The sequence below is a fragment of the Pyrgilauda ruficollis genome, unplaced genomic scaffold (genome assembly GCF_017590135.1).
Source record: "Pyrgilauda ruficollis isolate IOZ18807 unplaced genomic scaffold, ASM1759013v1 scaffold55, whole genome shotgun sequence".
In the NCBI taxonomy this organism is placed as follows: domain Eukaryota; kingdom Metazoa; phylum Chordata; class Aves; order Passeriformes; family Passeridae; genus Pyrgilauda; species Pyrgilauda ruficollis.
The window spans coordinates 4,980,051-4,998,702 of NW_024527155.1; the positions used below are offsets into that span (position 1 = coordinate 4,980,051).

The 18,652-nt window shown below is 40.8% G+C and overlaps 1 protein-coding gene and 2 non-coding genes across 6 annotated transcripts in view; all 3 read left to right on the top strand.

Moving 5' to 3' along the window:
- Positions 1-3,036: 3,036 nt before the first annotated feature.
- Positions 3,037-18,652, top strand: part of NAP1L4 (nucleosome assembly protein 1 like 4) — a 28,082-nt gene continuing 12,466 nt past the window's right edge. For all 4 annotated transcript variants that reach the window (XR_005956273.1, XR_005956272.1, XM_041481093.1 and 1 more), the window contains exons 1-9: positions 3,037-3,158; positions 7,036-7,067; positions 8,086-8,147; positions 9,604-9,703; positions 10,633-10,774; positions 10,881-10,967; positions 12,486-12,605; positions 13,220-13,291; positions 17,031-17,170. Coding sequence is in view for 2 of the 4 variants with exons in the window: in XM_041481093.1 (XP_041337027.1) it covers positions 7,054-7,067; positions 8,086-8,147; positions 9,604-9,703; positions 10,633-10,774; positions 10,881-10,967; positions 12,486-12,605; positions 13,220-13,291; positions 17,031-17,170 (737 nt within the window). In the remaining 2 variants the exon portion in view is untranslated. The remainder of the gene's footprint in view (positions 3,159-7,035; positions 7,068-8,085; positions 8,148-9,603; positions 9,704-10,632; positions 10,775-10,880; positions 10,968-12,485; positions 12,606-13,219; positions 13,292-17,030; positions 17,171-18,652) is intronic.
- On the top strand, positions 11,162-11,289 carry LOC121361032. Its single transcript, XR_005956291.1, has one exon. It is a non-coding gene; the product is annotated as a small nucleolar RNA SNORA54 (small nucleolar RNA).
- LOC121361031 lies at positions 14,553-14,673 on the top strand. Its single transcript, XR_005956290.1, has one exon. It is a non-coding gene; the product is annotated as a small nucleolar RNA SNORA54 (small nucleolar RNA).

Sequence of the window (18,652 nt, forward strand, 5' to 3'; positions counted from 1 at the left end):
TACACAGTATTTTAATTTTTTGGTGGTTTTTTTTTGGGGGGGTGGGTTTTTTGTGTGTGCTTTTTTTTTTTAAGGTCATGTATGCATACACATTCTCAAGGAAGCCAGTCTGAAATACTATTTTCTAAGCATTATGAAAATGATGAAAAATTATGAAAATCCTTATAGCAAAATCTTAGCATTTTAAAATATTTTAATTTTATGGAACAGAGACTTCATCTTGCTCAGACAACATGGAGCTTTTCATTTCCCACTTATCAAAGAATTTATTCAGAGATGGCAAGGGAAGATAAAAGAGTGGTGTTTCTGTTTTAAATTGCACCCTTGGCTGAAGCCTAAACTTGGCAGCGGCAAATTTTGTTTGTCTCTTGCTCAGAGTGTGCCTTTCAGCCTTTCTGATGTGAAAATTCCCATTAACGTCAAATGTGAATACTGCTCCACTCAGGAGAACAAATTCCTCCCATCACTCAGTTTGCTCAGATACTGGTAGAAAAATCTGTGAATTGTTCAGAGTGAACTTGATGCCACCAATCTTTTCGAAGACCTACAACTGATGAGTGCTGATTCCCTTTATGACATTCTCTTTGACCTGTTTATCCTAACATTTTTATTTGCTGTCTCCTGTTGCACAGAGGCTCTGGTACATTTTAAGTGTGCCAATAAGGAATTCGCTGCCACATACAGTGCATAGCTTAAAATGTAGAGAAAGAAGTTGAAGGTAAGTTTGAGCATTCTCAGCTGGTGGTAGCTGTTGGACCAGCTTTAGCTACCTCTTTGTTACACAACTTCTACCACACAAATATGGGAAGGAATTTTGCTCCGCTCTGATTTCACAAAGCAATTTCTATATGTACCACACGCATAGTACTTAACATGCCTTGAGACAGAACACATTAATTAAGAAGCACTAAGTCAGCTATTTAGTGCCAAGACTCTGCTTAGCAATGATCAAACTTCTTCCTCCCCTGCAGGAAAAGTCATTGACAGAGGAAATCTTATATCTCAGATGAGGCTGTGAATGTCTGGCATTTCAGCCAGTGAGAGCAGTTTCCATTAATACCCACCCAAGGGCAGAAGACACAGACAGTTTTAATGCCACCTACAGATCTCAGCCTAAGCTTGCTCTCCAGCGTCAAGTGCATCTGTTTGGCAGCTCTGGCACAATCCCTTCCCTCCTCGGTTCTCCAAGCTCTTGCATGTGAGGCTGGGTGCTTAAATCGAGCCAGGGTGATTCAGCAGCTATCCCTCCCTTTGCAGCTCCCTGCAGGGGAGCAGCACCTGACAGCAAGATGACTCCACAGATTGTGCTTTATCCACAGTCATGGAGCCTAGCACTGTGCTACGAGAGATTAGACAGCAGTCAGCAAAAATCCCTCACTGACCATGGGAGATTTAATGCCTTTGGAGACAGGCACTAAAAATCCAGAGGTGTAAGGTGATTGAAATGTGTGTCTGCCTTGGTATACAAGCATAGAAGGGTGCAGCTAGATCTCACACCCATCTTGCATCTTCGTAGGAGACAAAGTTTGGAGTTTGTACTCAGCATCTCAGTGGCTTCTAGCAAAATGGAGATTGACAGAAAAATCTTAAAAGAATACTTGATAGCTGTGAGCCAGCAGCAAGCACAGAAGTGTGGAGTAGGAATACCTTCAGATAAGCCCTTCTCTCAGAGTTCATAATGCTCTTCTTTGGAACACTGAGAATCAAGCAAAATCACTACCATGAATGCACACATGACCTTAAAAAGTCACTACCATGAATAAGGTTGTCCCAAAATTAAGGATTAATGGGAATATCAAGAGGCTGTTAATCTGCTCATGTTAGAAAAAGGTCTGGTTTGCAGAAGCAGGGAAAGGGAGCTGGAAGCAATGTAAAGAAGGGGAGCATTCCACTGAACATGTCCTCTGGCCCACCAAATCTGCTTGTTTGTGCAACTGGCTATAACATTCCTGCAGTTCTTTCAAAATTATCTCATTTTTTAATTACAATATTGGTATCTAATCAATGATTCATTGGTTTTTCCTGTAACTTGAATTCCTACTGTAAGTTATATAATCCAACATTAATATATTGACTAGTTTTTATTAAGTATTGATCTCATTGCTTCCAAACACTAGTTGTTACAGAAATCCAAGCTGCAGACCTGGAGAAAACTTTTTAGAAAGAAAACTTTCTCCTGGAGACAGGAGAAAAGGATTAGAGTTTTTTTTCCAATTGAGTGAAAGATGACTAAAACTCTGGAAGCGGCTCCAGGTGCTGAAATTGCCCAGTGCTTTCAGGCTGCCATGCACGCAGACTGTGGGCTGACAGTGGGCTTTTCCTGGCTTGCTCTAGCAGGGAGTTGTGTCCGAGCGAAGATGGGCACTGCCACGGCCCCTTTGCTGCTGTAAGGAGGAGCTGTAAGGCCGCAGCAGCCGCAGCACATTCCTCAGGCCAGGCACGGTGCCTCAGAAACTGCCCGGATCCTCTTAATGGCAAATGGCAGTTCCTGAGATGGATGCCATTGCTGACACGGTGGGAGAGCCCACCCAACTGGAATGCTGCCATGGATGGCTGTGTCCTTCTGAGGACAGGTCAGCGAGGCGAGGTGGTGGAGTTGCTCTAATTCTGCCCGGGGGCCAAGAACGAGCTGAGGGTTTCTGATCGGAATTAAGGGCCGAGACTGTGACACCGTTGTGGGCGCTTGGGACAGGCCCACAGCCTCAGGGTCACAGCCCCGGTTCTCCAAGCCCCTGGTATTTGCCGGACGGCCCGGCACACACAGCCGGGAGCTTCCTGCAGGTTACTGACGAGAACCTCGCCGGAGGAGCCGAGGAGCAAAGGCGTGCTGCTGTCACTTTAAGGGCGCGGGCACGCGCCGTCCGCTTCGGCCCCGCCCCGCCCCGCATCACGCGCTCGTCTCGCGCGCGCCCGCGGCCCCGCGCGCCCCCCGCCCGCGCGCCCTGATTGGCCGAGCGCCGCACCGCCGAACAGTCAACATGGCCCGCGTGCGGCGTGGCGGCCGCGGCGCCGCCGGGGCCAATCGGCGGCGCCCTTGCTGAGGGAGGGGCCCGCGCCGCGGCCAATGGGACGCGTCTTTGTTAACGGCGGCGCTGCCCGAGCGAGGAGGCAGCGAGGAGCCCGGCGGCGCTGCGGCCTCTGCGGCGTGAGGGGCGCGGGTAGGTGAGGGCGGGCGGCCCCGGGCTCCGGGCCCTGCGCCCCGGGCACCCGGCGGGGACCGCGGACGGGCCGAGCGGAGCCGGGATCGGGACCGGGGATTCTCTCTGGGCCCGCTCAGGGGCGGAGCACGGCGGCGACCGCAGCCGCCCGGCGCGGCGGGGTTTGCGCCCGGCCTGCCGCGGTTCCATTTTAAGGGCGGCTCCAGAAGTTGGGGCCCACAGAACGGGTCCCGCGTTGCTCCGTGCCTGGCGGCGGGGAACGCGGGGGTTCCGGCCGCATGTATGGCCGCGCTGGCTGGCAGCGCGCCCGCCCTGTCCCCGCCCTCCCGGGGGAGCGGGGAGGAGGAGGGCGGCGGGGCTGCCGGGGGTGAGCGCTGCCCCCGGCGCTCGCACGCCGCCGTGCTCCGGTGGAGTCAAGGCCTGCGCTGCTGGGCTGCGGTGCGATGCTTTCGCCTGATCTCAGCCACGGTGTTGCGGCTCGGTTTTGCATTTCGGGTTCCTTGTCTGCCAGTTAAGGGCCTGTTTGAAATTTTCTTTGGTGCTGCGATTGTTTACTGCACACAATGCCGGTGCCCGTAGGATTTGTCAGGTTCCTTTCCTGTAGCATCTGCACACGAGGCTTTCAAATATAAAGGTAGGGGCGCGTGTGTGGGAGTTACAGATGGAACCAGAATTACTAGGAAGCGTTCTATGAGGTCATCTCCAAACAAAATAGTGTTCCTTTCACAAAACTTCGGAGGTGATCTAAGTATTGCTGCTGTTCGGGACTTGTGGAACAGGTGAATGAGTTTGTTCCTCAAATAATTTTTCATGATCCCTTCTTATTATCCTTACAGAAAGCGTCCGACTGTTTGTTTGTGGCTTCCCGCGGGGTTACAGCTCAGTGCCTCTGAAACGGAAGCTGTAACTTTCTCTTCTGATTTGTTGTAGTTACGGAAAACACTTAGCAGCTGTGGGCAGGAGTCTTCCTGTGAGTTCAGGAGCCCTTCAGTTTCCTGTTTTGTCCTTCAGTTATGTTTAGAAGGTTTCTGCAAGGCAGAGAAGATTTATTCTGTGTGCACCTCTATTTATGAGTACATCTTGCCAGCGTGTAGTTTTTTTTCCTTGAATTTGCGTCCTTGAGGATATTGTCTTTGTAATGAACTCTTCCTATCGTGGTGTGCATGCAGTTTACAGTTTCCTGCAGCTTTAAGGGATTGCTGGTGTGTGACATTGGTGCCAGACAAGCTGCAGCAGTAGCCTGCCTTGTAGGATAGGGGCTCCATCTGATCCCCTCCATCCCCAGAGCTTCATCTGCCCGAGTCATTCGGAAGCAGGGAGCGGCCCAGGAGAAGTGAGGCACTCATTTGGCCTCTTAATGGTGCTGGCAGCAATAATAATGATTCCTTCTCTTGTTATTTCCTTGGGTTCTGGTTGCTTTTTCATGTCTTCATTGCCTGTCACGTTGCTTGGAAAGCAATGAAGACAGTGGTCATGAGGGCTCAGTGCTTTGGTTCTGGTTTTTTCAACTGGTGAGTGCTGAACTCTGTCTCTAAAATTACCTTTCCCTCCCCTCCACTGCCCTCACCAGCTTGTCCCAAACTGACTCTGTGGCAGCGAAGTCCGTGCAAGGCAGCTGGAATGAAACTGGCAATCACAAGCTGTCTTCTAAGAAAGATGCATCTAATTATTTATTTATATACTTCTTTTTATTTTCCATTTGCCAAAGGCACAACTCTGGGGTGAACTAAGGCTTGAAGTATGTATTTGCACCAGGGAATGGTGTCTTTCTCCTTTTTTTCTTTTTTTGTTCTTGCGTGTTCCTTGGTGAGTGGCTTTTGTCAGAACCTGCCCGATTCTTGCCTGTTCCAGTGGCAAGAACTGCTGGCCACTGCTATTCAAACATTATTCCGTGTTTTCTAAACACAGATGAGGATCTGGTTTTCCCTTGGGAAGTAGTTCCCTGCAGGAAATACAGCACAAACAGCTGAGCAGAGGAATTTTCATGTGGAGTAGAGTCTGTTCCATTAGCTCGGTTGCTGGGCCGAGGCTGGAAGCCACAAGTCTTGGAGGGTAATTTTTAAGTACTGCCAGTCTGCATTTTTAGTTGCCTACTGTTGCCTCTTCTAATAGTGACTGGCATCGTGTAACTTGTAGGCTGAACTCTGGTATTAGGTCAGTTTGCTCTGTTTTACCTTTTTAATTGTATCTTTTTATCCCCTGCCTTCTGTTGCAGTGGAAGGAAATATACATTTATGCTCCTTTATTTCTTCAGCTGTGAGGTTGTAAAAATCTGTTTTGCTCTAGCAGGTGGTTGCTGCCATTGCCACTTTCTCCTGTTATGTGTAAGGCAAGAGGGAGTGTTTGGAAGTAAATCAGCCTGAGCTGGTGGAACACCTGCTCTGCCAGAAGCCCCTCTGTTTTGTTCCTGGGCTTAATCTGTAGGGTGGGCTTCCAGGCTTATATGGGAGATGTGGACAACTTCCTGTGGAATAATCTGAAGTACGCTGTTAGTACTGCTGAAAACTAACAAAGCTTTTCAATTCTATTTGAAATGGTTGTGCAAGTGTTGCTTTTGCAGCTGAGAGCAGGATTCAGCATTTTCCAGATGGAAGAGTGCGTGCAATCTCTGGGCTGCCGCTCAAGTTGGCATGAGCACTCAGGTTCTTCTTTGGTAGCCCTCTGTTGGAAGCTGGGCCTGAGATCAGCCTGTTTGGCCTTCATGGAGCTGGAGAAAGCAGACCTGTCAACTCTGATGAATGATTGAAGCTACTTTTTGTTTTGAATTTGACTCACAGACCAACGTCTGCTTTTGTGAAAGCTTGGTGGTGGAAAACACCCCCTGTGCTTCTCTGTGGCAGGTAGTGATTATTGGAATTCATGATCAGCTTTTTAAAGTGGGGGTAAAAAACCCCAGTCTCTGTTACTGAAATACATGTGCAGGCTGGGCTATTTCACCCCAGAAAAGAAAGGACAACAGAATAAGTTAGACAATCTGGCTTCCTCTGGTTTCTCAGGAGAGCTGATTTAGATACTGGGGGCTGGGGTAGCTGTGCTAAACTTGGTTCCAATCATTGTCAATAACAAGACTTTAACTTCTCTCCTGCCTCTTCATTTTCTGACACTTGATAAATAAGGAGCAAATCTTTATACTGGGGATTCTGTTCCTAGCTACGGTCAAAACCCCTTCTCTTGCTACATAATTTTCTTCTCTTTGGTGTTCTTTTTATCTAGCAACAGTTTTAGGGACATTGTAGAGCAGCAGAAGCAGCTACTCACAAAAATAACCCTGATTAGACAGACGTGTGAAACATGTTTTTCTGCTTGGGTGATAAAAGAAAAAAGTGATTTGGAAGTTATTGTAATTAATTTGTTTGAACTTTCATTGTTTTTTGCTCAAGTATGCTATATAGGCAGAGATTAAACTTCATTATTTGCTATGATGCTGTCAAGGATTTAGAAAATAATACTTTTATGTTGTCTTCTTTGGCTTTTTTTTTTTTTTTTTTTTTTTTTTTTTTTTTTTTTTTTTTTTTTTTTTTTTTTTGATGGAATCCTGAGCTAATCTAGGAAACTGTGGCACTTACCTTCAGGCTGAAGACCCATGTTTGGGTAGAAATTCACTAGTATCTGGCGTATGTAACAGAGAAAAGAAGTTCTAGGAGTGTTAAACCACCTGACAGACTTCAAAACCTGAGCAAGTTTCATTTTTGACTTGGGTATTGTGGTAGCTGTTTAGTTTACTGGGAGGGATTACACATGATGAATTTAATAGAAAAAACCAGTAGCTGTTAATTTGCATTGAGGTTTTAAACAATGACCTGTTCTATTTTCATCTTCTGTTGAGGTAAACAAATTACTGTTCAAGTATTTTTAAACACTACTTTTCAACTTGCAGGTGGATACAGGCACACAGATGGCAGATAACAGGTATGTTGGACTGTTTTCCTGAAATTAAATCAAGGTAGTTACAGCCAAGTGTATATCTGGTGTTCTGCAGGAGAGGTTTTGGGTTTTTTGACCTGTGGAGAGTGGATTACCAGACTTAGATAAGAATAAAATGATAATATTTTTCTAAATGCTCTAAAGAACTGAAGAGCCTTAGTGTTTCTCTAATCTGTGTAATTTAAGCATGCAAAAGGCACCTTTTTTTCTAGTTTATGTAGTGTTTTTTGACCATACATTACTTTTATGGAACTGTTGCAAATCCATATGTGCTGCTGCTCTTCTGAGGCTTGCAGTGCTGGATAAGCTGGTCTGTCCTGTACCTGATAATACCCATTTGCATATGTGATATCTCGTCTGGTTTTGTGTGTGAGTTAGGGTTAATGTCAGCACTGTCCAGTGTGCGTTTTGTGACCTCTAAACTGGCAGGGAGCACAGGGCTCCTGGCTGGATGTTGACTCATGCTGAGCCCTCTCCTTCTCCAGCACGGGAAGTGAGAAGGAAAACCTTGCAGCAGGGAGATGGGGAGGCCAGGGACATGTCTTTTAGAATAGGAGTGAATGTTTTTATCAAAACAGCTTGTTAGAGAAATTGGAAATGGAGCTTTTATCTCTTGTTCATCTTCCTTTCATACCTGCATCCTTTCTCATGTTTTCTTCACCACTTACACTAGAAGTGTCTCATATTTTCATCTGTGAGTAATAACACTTTCCTGTGCAGAGTGAATGGCCATGTGATTTGCAGACTGAATCATACACATGAATGGCCAGCCATTCATTTAATGAGATGAATTTATCTGTCAGAGGTTTTTGTTTTGGACTTGTTATGTTTTGTTTTGAGGTTGGTTTGTTTCTTTTTAGTTTTCACAAGCTTGAAGACATAAATATGTCTTTTATTGGCATACTTGTCTGTAAAACATGTCTGTAGTAAACCAAAGTGCTTAAATGCTGACATTTGTGTAATGTGATGCTACTTTAATATGTCACCCTTGGAATTCTTTTAGTAAAACAGAAGATACTGCTTCAGAGTCTCTGGAGGCTGCTAAAAATGCAAGCAACAAAAAAGGTATGAAATACATAGTAGTAGGTGAGGTTACAGAAGTGTAACAAGCCTTTACAGTCAAAACTGAAGATGTGTTCACAGCTGAAAGCAAAACAATGAAAACAATGGTTTTTAGGCTAACTGTTCACTTTCTGATGTATTCCATGTTTATTGCAGCCACAGCCAGAGTGAAGGCTGTATTTTTGTATGTGTTGTGGCTGTGGTGCTTTACCATTGCCTGAAATGACCCTCTAGACCCTTGCAATAAGGCCTGCAAAGACTGGCTTGTAACAACATGTATTCTTTGTCAGCATAATTACTAAAATGGGCAGTTCTGTTTGTATGCTAGTTCTTTACTGTCTTTACTGTCTTGTTTCTGAGAAAGTGCATCTTCAGAAAATGTCTCTGAAGTTTTTATTCTCCATTAGCAAGGTGTACAGATAACTGCTGAGTAGTGTTTTTCAAATTGTTTGTGAGTGCAGAAAAGCTACAGTTCCATTACCTCTTCAGATACTCAAATTTGTAAGTTGTAGTGAAATTTGTTTCATATACATGGTCACTGAATGTTCTTTAGGTCTCCCTCATTATCCCTTTTTTTTTTTTTAAAGTCCTTTGTGACTGGCAGTTGAAAATCTCATGAGAACCGATAGATACCATTGAATAACTTTTAAAGTCAAGTTGCTTGAGAAAAAACAATTTCAAATAAATAAGAAAAACAAAGCAACACACAAATGCAAGCACATAAAAGCTTCACCATGTTAGTGTGTGCTGTGCAATTTATTGGGTTTTAATGTCTGGGGAAAAGAGCACTGAGAAAGAATGGAAAGATGTGAAAAGCAAAAGCCTTCACACCATGACACGGTGCATGGTTATTAGTAAGGGTTTTTAACACCTAACCAGAAGCATTTTAGATCTAATCTCCTGTAAAAGTAGTCTTCTGGGAAGTGTTGTGATGGTTGAGGAATCTTACAGATTGTAAAATGTTCTTGAAGTAAAAAATAAGTAGTTGTCAAGGTCACAGTGTTGGAAGTACACAGAGTTGGAAGGGTTTTTTCAGGAGTCACACTAACTGGAAAACAGCTGTCTTGGAAGTATGGTTCAGTGGTTCTCCTGAAAATTTATATGTGGCTTTTAAGGTACAGCTAGTACAGAAGGATAGAGACTTCTGTATGTACTTTCTTACATGAGGGGAAAACAGGAAATTTACTTATGTTGTCAATGTACTACTTGCTTCTAAAAGCAACTGATAGATGTGCAAAGAGTGCTTTTTCTATCATTATCCAATTTTATATTCCTGAAATGTGGTTCTGAAGTAACTGTGTTAGTAGTAAAATACTCACTATATTCACTCCTCAAATAACAGTGGTGTTATTTGAGATGTGAAAGTAGTGTTTTTACTGTGACTGCTGTAAGACACCGTATGACAAAAGCACTATAAATCAATGCAAATTTGTTTAAAAGGGGTTTTCTGTCTTCATAGAAAAGCTGGCAGACCAAGTGATGCAAAATCCACAGGTCCTGGCAGCTCTTCAGGAACGTCTTGACAACACATCAGTTACTCCTTCAAGTTACATTGAAACGTAAGTACTGGGCATGATAAAACACTGAAAGACTGAAGGCATAAAAGAATATTATTACTGTGTCATTAAGATAGAAAATTAGAATAAATTATTCACTTAGAAAAATGGTTTACTTAACCTGTGATTCATAGTATCTTCTGGAAGAAGAGTGAAGTTTTACCTCATGCAAACTTGCAAACAAAATTTTGTCCTGTTCACTATTTACCATGGCCATTTCTTGTTTTGGATAGAAATAAATCCCTCCCCTCCTTTGTTTCCTTCTGTGACCCTTATTCTGACAGGGTATGTGCTACATTGACTCATAATTTCTATAAGATTGCTGTCCTGGATGTAATGGGAAGTTCAGGACCTGTATATCCCTAGTTTGAAGCTTAGTTTTATATTGACTGTAAAGTAGATTTAAATGCTGCCTTTAGTAAATACTTATGCTTTTATTTCTCGACTGAGAATAGCAGGTTGTAGACATCTTTTTAAAAAAAAACCTAAGTTCTCTAAAGAGATCACTTTACATGACTATGTCTAAATGTTTAACAATTTAAAGTGCAGATGGGCAGTGTGTGCCTTGTGAGCATGACCCATGAATCAGAGCTTTCTCCTGTAGAATGCACAGTTCTTATTTTTCATAGATGGATCAACACAAATCTAGTCTCAAAGTTTAGGTGTAAACAAAGGTATTAATTTCAGATCTCTGAACTACACGGGGAGGGTAGTGGCCCCAGGGAATGGAACAGAAGATAACACCTTTGAGAACAACTTGGGTAGGAGAGGATTCTTTCAACTTTTTGAAATAGGGTTTGGAGAAACATATATGTTTGACATAAGCCTTTTATTTAAAAATTGCATGTAGTTATAAGCAACCTCTTTGTCAGTAATATGTGAAATAATGCTGAGGCAACTAACTTTTAACCTTAAATAATTTTGATTTTTAGCTTTCCAAAAGCAGTGATAAGAAGAATTGATGCCTTGAAAAAGCTCCAGGTGAAATGTGCTCATATAGAAGCTAAATTCTATGAAGAAGTACATGACTTAGAGAGAAAATATGCAGCACTCTATCAACCTCTTTTTGATAAGGTAGGAAAATTATGTATATAATTTTTATTTATTTGTTCCTGTCAGTTTTGGTTACATATATATAATTTTACATCTTCAATTACGTTTTTGGGTTATTTTATCACAGAGAAGAGAGTTTATTAATGGAGAAGCTGAACCCACAGATGCAGAGTCAGAATGGCACAGTGAAAATGAGGATGAAGAAAAACTGGCTGTGAGTATAAGCTGGGTCTTCTACTGTGGATATATTGGATTGTCAGAGTTAAATTCTTGTTCTTGCCATTGAAAGGACTTTAGTGTCAGTGATGTGTTCTTGTGATGAATACACTGTTATGGCCAGTGAAAGCTTCTACACCATTAGTTTAGCCTTTTTTAAATTTGTGACTGGAGGAATTGAGGAGTTGCCTTTGGCACTGTTCGTAACCTGTTAACAGCACCTTCCTGCTAATGGGTTCCATTCCAGTGCTACATGAAACCCTAAGATAATAAAGGACTGGTTGGTTCTCTGCCTGTCTCCATTATTTTGGGGGACATCTTTAGCTTTCATTTTCATAAACACAGGTGAGACACTTGTCATACAGTCGTAAAACAGAATCAAGCTCATAAAATGTCTGCTCGGCTGGTGGATTCCTACTTGCCTGTTGAGTAGGAGCTGTCTAGATTTAGGAGGCATAATATAGTCTGTGGGCTGCCTGTTACTTTCCCAGCATCATTTCTGGAGATGTGTGCTCAGGCTTTGTCTCAGAAAAGTGACCTACTTAGAAAACTCTGTTTGCCATTCTGTCAGGTTTTCTTTGCATTTTCCCCTTAGCCTGATTTCTTCTTGTTGTTTTTTTTCTGTATTCAAAGTGAATTGTTCTCTTTGTTTTTACTGATCTCCTGAGATTTAGCATGACACAGTGCTCCATTTGCATGAGCAAAAACCGTTCCTTAGGCTCTGTGTAAATACAGCATTGACAGGCCATATTCCACACAATAAAATCAGAAACTTGTCTACATGGGAAATAAATTGCAGCTATGGATTCTTGGCACGTCATAACCCAAGTAACTGCCAGAGACATCTCAAATATCTGCTGCTATCTAGTGGTGTAAAAGGAAAGGTGCAGCTAATTCAGGCTGAATTCCCAGGGTTGTTTAGGATTGAGAAATTACTTCCTCATTCTTCTTTTTTATAACATTTCACATCAGTTATGTGGAGGGCATCCTGTTTGCCAAAATAGTAATAATTACACACAGCATAATAATGAAAAAACAAACTGTAAAAAACAACTTTACAAGTATTCTGAAAAATGGGCGAGCTAAAACAGCATTTCAGAGGACAAAGTTAAATTTTACATTTTTAGATGAAACGCTGTAGGTGGCTTATGGAGGTACAAAAATGAGATTAATAGTAAAACAGAAATGCATTTATATTTTCTTTCTGTTTCTAGAAAGGCAGTGTTTTAATTATTTCTGTTGTGTCAAATCAGTGAAGCAGACACTTGGTCTATTTTAGTCTTCATGTAGAAGAATTGTAAATGAGTTGAAAGTAAATCTGAATTGTGTATATGTTCAATTGTGTAAATAAACCTTGTATTTCTTAACTTAATTTGCAGAGGAAAGAAAAGTAGATTTCAAGTGTTCCTTAAACACAGCTTCAGAGATGGCAATTGCTTTGTTCTTCTGTCTCTGTTTATTAAATATACAGAGAATTCACAATTTAATTTCTCAGCTGTTTCTGTTTCTTTCCCAGGGAGACCTGAAAAATGCAGTGGTAATAGATGAAAAAGCAGAAGAGACAAATGTCAAAGGAATTCCAGACTTCTGGTTTACTATCTTTAGGAATGTAGATATGCTAAGTGAATTAGTACAAGTAAGTTTTTACTCTGAAATGAACAACTTCTGCTGTGTTAAATGAATTGCGGCTTTTCCTGTTAATAGTCAGTCCTTGTGGAGTGTGAGTCAATCCTGTGGTGTAAGACACCAAATCTTTTGAGTCTTTGAAATCCCTGAAGATGCTTAAGATGATGGACAAGCATTTTTAGTTTAATCCATAAAGGATTACTTTTGCAAGGTTATAAGAATACCTTGGATTGGTTGAATTCATGTTAAATAGCTTAGGTAGTATGCCTGCACTTGTATTAGTGGCTTTTAATGCTGTTAAAGAATTATTCCCTGGAGTGTGTCTGCCTCTGAATCTCACTGGTAATAAATACCCTGGAGGATTTATCTTATCTGTAAGATAAGATAAATGTTACTGTAATACATAAATGTTCAGTAATACAGCCCAGCAGCTTTGTTTATTGAAGGTCAGCCCTAAAATGACTGAGAATTTGGCATATAGAATTTGCAACTATGATTAAGAAATTTATATTCAGATCTTTAACTGAAATAGTTGAGTTTGTTACAAGGTTTGCTTCTTCATTAAGGAGAGACTGTTTTACTGAGTACTGCCTGCTGAATTGGATTTTACTTTTTTCTGCTTAGGAATATGATGAACCTATCTTGAAACATCTGCAGGATATTAAAGTTAAGTTTTCTGAACCAGGACAGCCTATGGTGAGTTTTCTCTGCTTGTTTCTCATGAAGATTGTAGTAATGAAGTGAGCAGCATTCCAAAATACTCATTCAGCTCTCTTTGGCTGGTGTGTGTGGGGGAAGTTTCTTTCTCAGTTATTATTTTCATGCATTGCCTTTGAAATATTTATCTTCAGCTTTCCTGTCTCTTTGCTCTTTCATTCTTAGCCTGGACTAGGACTGATTTCCTAGTAATCAGGAAACTACTATTTATTGTAGTTTCCAGATTAAAATTCTGGCTGAGATCTGTCTAGTTTTTCCTTTCTTTTTCTCTCTCAAATTCAAGTGTAGCTGCTCTTAGTAATACAATTGCATCGCTGCTTTTGATTTGAAATTCAATTGTGGGAAAAATTCTGGGTGTCAAATATTATATCAAAAGTGATATGACTTGGTAATACTAATCAAAGACAATGATTATAGATACTGTGCCTGTTGAAAAGAGTAGAAAATATATTAGATAGTATTTTAAAAGTGTACCTCATGAGTATTTTTTAAAGTACTGCTTCGTGTTTTTTTAATTTTGGAAATTTTTTCTTGTTTACGTTTGATGTACAGAAACAGGTACTGTGTTTGTTGAGAAGAAGTTGCTCTGTTGAAAAGAAGTTGCTCTGCTGCTTATTCACTTTATGCACACTACACTTATTCCTTGAACTCCCTTTGAAGGGGAGGCAGGGAGAAGGATGGAATTTGAGCCTATACATACTTTCTTCAAATTTTGTCATTCTGGCTTTTTTCTTATATTTGGTATTTTTTGTTTTGCCTTATGGAGCCATGGTCTTCTGATAATGCCTGTAAGAAATGCAAGACAGCCATCATTGAAGATTCACATAAGAAAGGTGGAAGGACTTTCTCAGAATAGTTTTTAATGGTTAATAGCAAGTTGGTTTGGAGTTCTTTGGGGTTTTTTTTATTCCTTGTTGTCTTTATTCTACTAGTACTGAAACACTCAAGCTGAGAATTGCCAAGAAAGTAGTATGGCAGAGAAAAACTGAGAATTAAGTTTCTAAAGATTGATAGGGCTTAAGGAGAGGATATGGGTTTTAGGAAGAAAATGAATTGTCTAAGCACAAAGTAAGGTATTCTAAGAAGTTGCCTGTTTTGTCTTGAAGCATATCTAGTCAGTGGCATTTGGATGAGGTGGGAATAGGGTTTTTTTTGCCTACATCATTTTTGTGTTCTCATTCAGCTTTGTTTTATAGTACTTCAAGCTGGAGAGCTCTTTACACACTGGATTTATCTGGTCTCGCACTGTTCGTAACCTTTTGACAGCATTTTTCTGCAAATAGGTTCCATTCCAGTGCTACATTAAATCCAATAATGGAAGGCTGACAAACTCCATGTCCCTTCTGTATTTGGAGACAAAGGATGTGTTCCTAAGTGCTTCAATGAAACCTGTTCTGCAGCTGTGTGTGACTGTCTTTCAACAAAATCTGCTGTTCTTTGCTGAAAATTGGTGCAGCAGTGGTAGCTTTGTACTGTATGAACTTCACATAACCAGTGTCATAGATACACTAATTCTGCTGGGGATTAGGTTTTGCTGATCAAGAAATACATGATAATTAGGAATTTTCTAATTTACTGTTGATCCAAAACAATTAATCATAGTTATGGCACACCAAAAGTGAATTTACATGACTGCAGTTAAAGTGCTTCAAAGTCCTGTTTGTTATGGCCTGCACATAGAAACTTTTATCTGCATGAAGCATAAGTGACTCCATTGCTGTTTACTTTCACTTATTTATAACCATATGGATAAATTTATATGTATTTTATAATTGTAGTTTATATTTACATATTTATTTGGACATCAGGATCCTTAGCTAGCATATTCAGACCTAGATGATGCATCTAGGTATAACTGAAGTAGCTTAAAAAAAGGCAGTTTCTTTTTTTTTAACTTCATGAGCACATATTTGATAAAAAAACCCCAGAGATGTCCACATAAAGAGTATTGGAAAGGTTATTACAACACTTGAAATATTAGGTGGAGCTTGGAGCTTCTTGTCTCCTGATTAGCAGGTATACACTGAGATGCTGAAATGCAGTGTATGCAGATATTTTTGTCTTGCTAGCCCTTGGAATCCTGCATGCTAAATAGTGCCACTGGTTGGTTATTTATAGCCCCAGTGATGGTTTATGGGATTATTTGGGTATGAGTGTTCGTCACTGGTAGTGGATAAGCTAAGTTTGTAACTCTTCCCCTGAGGATGTTTGCCAGAGAGAGATTAGCCTTAGCTGAAGACAGCCTCCAAACCATGCAGCTGTCTTGAAGTGCTTTAAAGGGAAGTAAAGCTGAAATAGCCAGTGTGATATTCCAGTGTACTGCTGGCTCCCAGTGGCTTCCTGTCCTTAAACAGGGAGCACGGGGTTTGGGAAGGCTGCTGTTGCCATTGTTCTCCATCACTCCTTGACCACCCTCTTAGCAGGCATGAGTCATGTGAGGAGATTCGTGGGGTCTTAGGAAGATTAGGGGCCTTTGGGAGATGAGTGAGGGATAAATATCTGCAATGAACAGGCTATTATTAAATAACTGTCCCAAGTTATTTATCTTGTCCATGCATGAATAGCCTTGAGAAAAAGGATGGCAAGGCAGACTTGGTGATAACAGGCAGTCTTGTGGCCTGAATCTGAAGAATGCCTGGGGAAGTACATTCAGGGCCAGTTTTTTGGCAGTTATGTAATCTGTTTTGTATGCAGATTAGGGCTAATTCGTAATGCATATTACTGGGAGAGTAAATCAGATATTTAAGGTAACTGTTACACATGCTGTGGCTGGGCAGTGGTGTTGGGAGCTTTGGCTTTCAGTCCTTCTGTTGTGCTGAACTGATCTGCAGACTTTTTCCCCCTTCAAGCCACTAAATCAATGCTGCCAAAAACCTTTATTCTTTATTGTTTCCCCTTTCCAAGACAGCTTGAGTTTTAGTGTACTTTAAAATGTTCATAGCTGTTCCTGGGTGCAAAGTTGTGCAGGCAGTTTAGAAACCTTTACTGAAAATTGATGCATCATGGATGCTGTGGTTTTCTGTAATGAGTCTTTTGTTCTCCGTGTAAGAAACTGAACCTCTGCAAACAATTTTTGGGTGGCAGAGGAGGTTCAGACATAACCAGAAACACCTGCTTCAGGCTGTTGAAACATGTTGGTTGCAGGACTCAGTTTATGAAATCAGTCTTCCTTTGCAGGATTTTCTGTTATCGAATGGAAAAAAACCTTCTGGTTCCTGGAGGACTGTGCTATTTACATAGACTCTTGCAATCTAAATTGTACTTTAATTGGAAATAAAGTCTGATTCACTCTCTTAAGATCATAATATTGATCAGACTTGGGGGAGCAATAGAACCACATGGTGTTGTTACAATGTTAAAATGACTTCAGAATAACAACTTCACCACTAGAGCAAGGATGATGAGAGTCTTCCATAGGAAATGAAGTCAAGACTTTTCTCAAAATACTTCTAAGGTTGCTTTCAAGACAGCAGTGCTTTATGTGAAGGTGAATGAAATGTACTAATTACCAGTTTATAATTTGAATCTAAGCCAAGGTTGTTGTAGCTTCTTGCACATTTGAAATTCATTGGCATTCATAATTTCCTGCTTCTGCTGTAGTTTCAAATATGTTTGCCATCAAATTATTTTTTTTCCTATTTTCAGAGTTTGATTAATGATAATTATGTTTATGCACTATTTCATACATGAAAGTTAGTGGTAACAAAATTTCTTCCAGTCTTTCTCATTAGAGTTCCACTTTGGGCCCAATGACTACTTTTCTAATTCAGTCCTGACAAAAACATACAAGATGAAGTCGGAGCCAGACAAGACAGATCCCTTTTCATTTGAAGGACCTGAAATAGTTGATTGTGAGGGGTAAGGAAAACTGAAATTCAAAAAAGCTTCTGAAGTAAAAATGCGTATTTTTTTTTGCTTATTGTGATAATAATTAGTAAAGATAAAATTGTTACTGATTTCAGAACTGGGAATGTTTGTAGGGATGCTGACGATGACGTTAGTCTGAGCATGCAAAAGTAACAGATGCATAGATGGAGATATATTTTAACACTGTGTACATTTTAAATGGAACACCATTCGAATTTAATAGTTCTCTAATTGAGGTAACAAACCTTTTAATTCAAGATAACTGGATAAATTATTTTTAGTCATTACTTCTCACAGACTACCCCCCCTCCTCAGTCTGATAAGTAGCCTTGGACTCTCTTGGATTCTTGTCATCTCCTCAGCAATTTTTATTCCAGCAGGAATTGGTTTAGGAATAGGTGATGTTTATCAGGTGTTCTTTGAGCCTGTTTTGAGGCTGGAACATAAAGGTTAAGCAGATTGATCCTGGCAGCTGTGGCTAATGCAGCAATTTTTAAAAATTTTATTTTTATTGTGTTTGCAACACATGTTCAGAAAACAGCTGTGGATCGTGAATTCCCATGTCTGTTCTGGAAGTCTATTGAGTTGAACACCACATTAGAGTTTCTTGGGGGTAAAAGAATCATTCCATCTAAGTGAACCCTTTGTCTTCCTATCCATGGTCTCTGCTCTATAACCAAATTCCAGTACCAGAGCAGAGCTGACACAAATGAAAAGTGACTTGTTTACCCTATTTTGCTTAGTGTCTAAGTATTTTTTCTGTTGGTCATTATTTGGTTTTTAGGGTTTTTTTCCTACCCCTTCAAGGATGCATTTTGGTGGTTTGGTTTTGGGGGTTTTTTAACTCACATTTAAGATACGCCAAATACTTGATTTTGTGAAGGCATGCTGACAACCTCAAAGCCTCTTGACTTTTAGTTCTACATGTTGTTGAATCCAGCATTCACCTGCAGTGAGGCAAAATGTCTTCTTGGATATTGAGTGAAAGTTGTGCCTAAGTGACAGACTACTCCTTTTTGAAGAAAACTTTAGTTCATTACAGCAAAATATTTTTTGTTTAAGTATTATAAAGGAATGCTTTCGTGGATTGCAGATTTGTCAAAACTTGGATTTCAGTTGATGTTTCCTGAGGAAGGCGTTTGATATGGTACAAGTAGAGCAGGAAGATGTGTCTGTGCCTTGTTATACAGCTTAAGTATAAAACTGGTGACTTTGGTCATCTGTCTATAGGACAAGGTATTTTTGAGGCATTTAAGGGTTACTGTGACACCATTACTTCCATTATAGGAGAATTAGCTGTGTTTGCCCCTCACTATTTGCCATGTGCAGCTTTGGGTAAAACCTGTTTGAATGGAAAGAAGCTTTTCATTGAGTGTTATTTTGTACAGCAGCAGAATGGAACTGGAAATTAGTCTCTTTTCAGCTTGATGTGCTTGGCTGCCAGGTCAGTCTGAGCACTGTTCTTTGGACAGC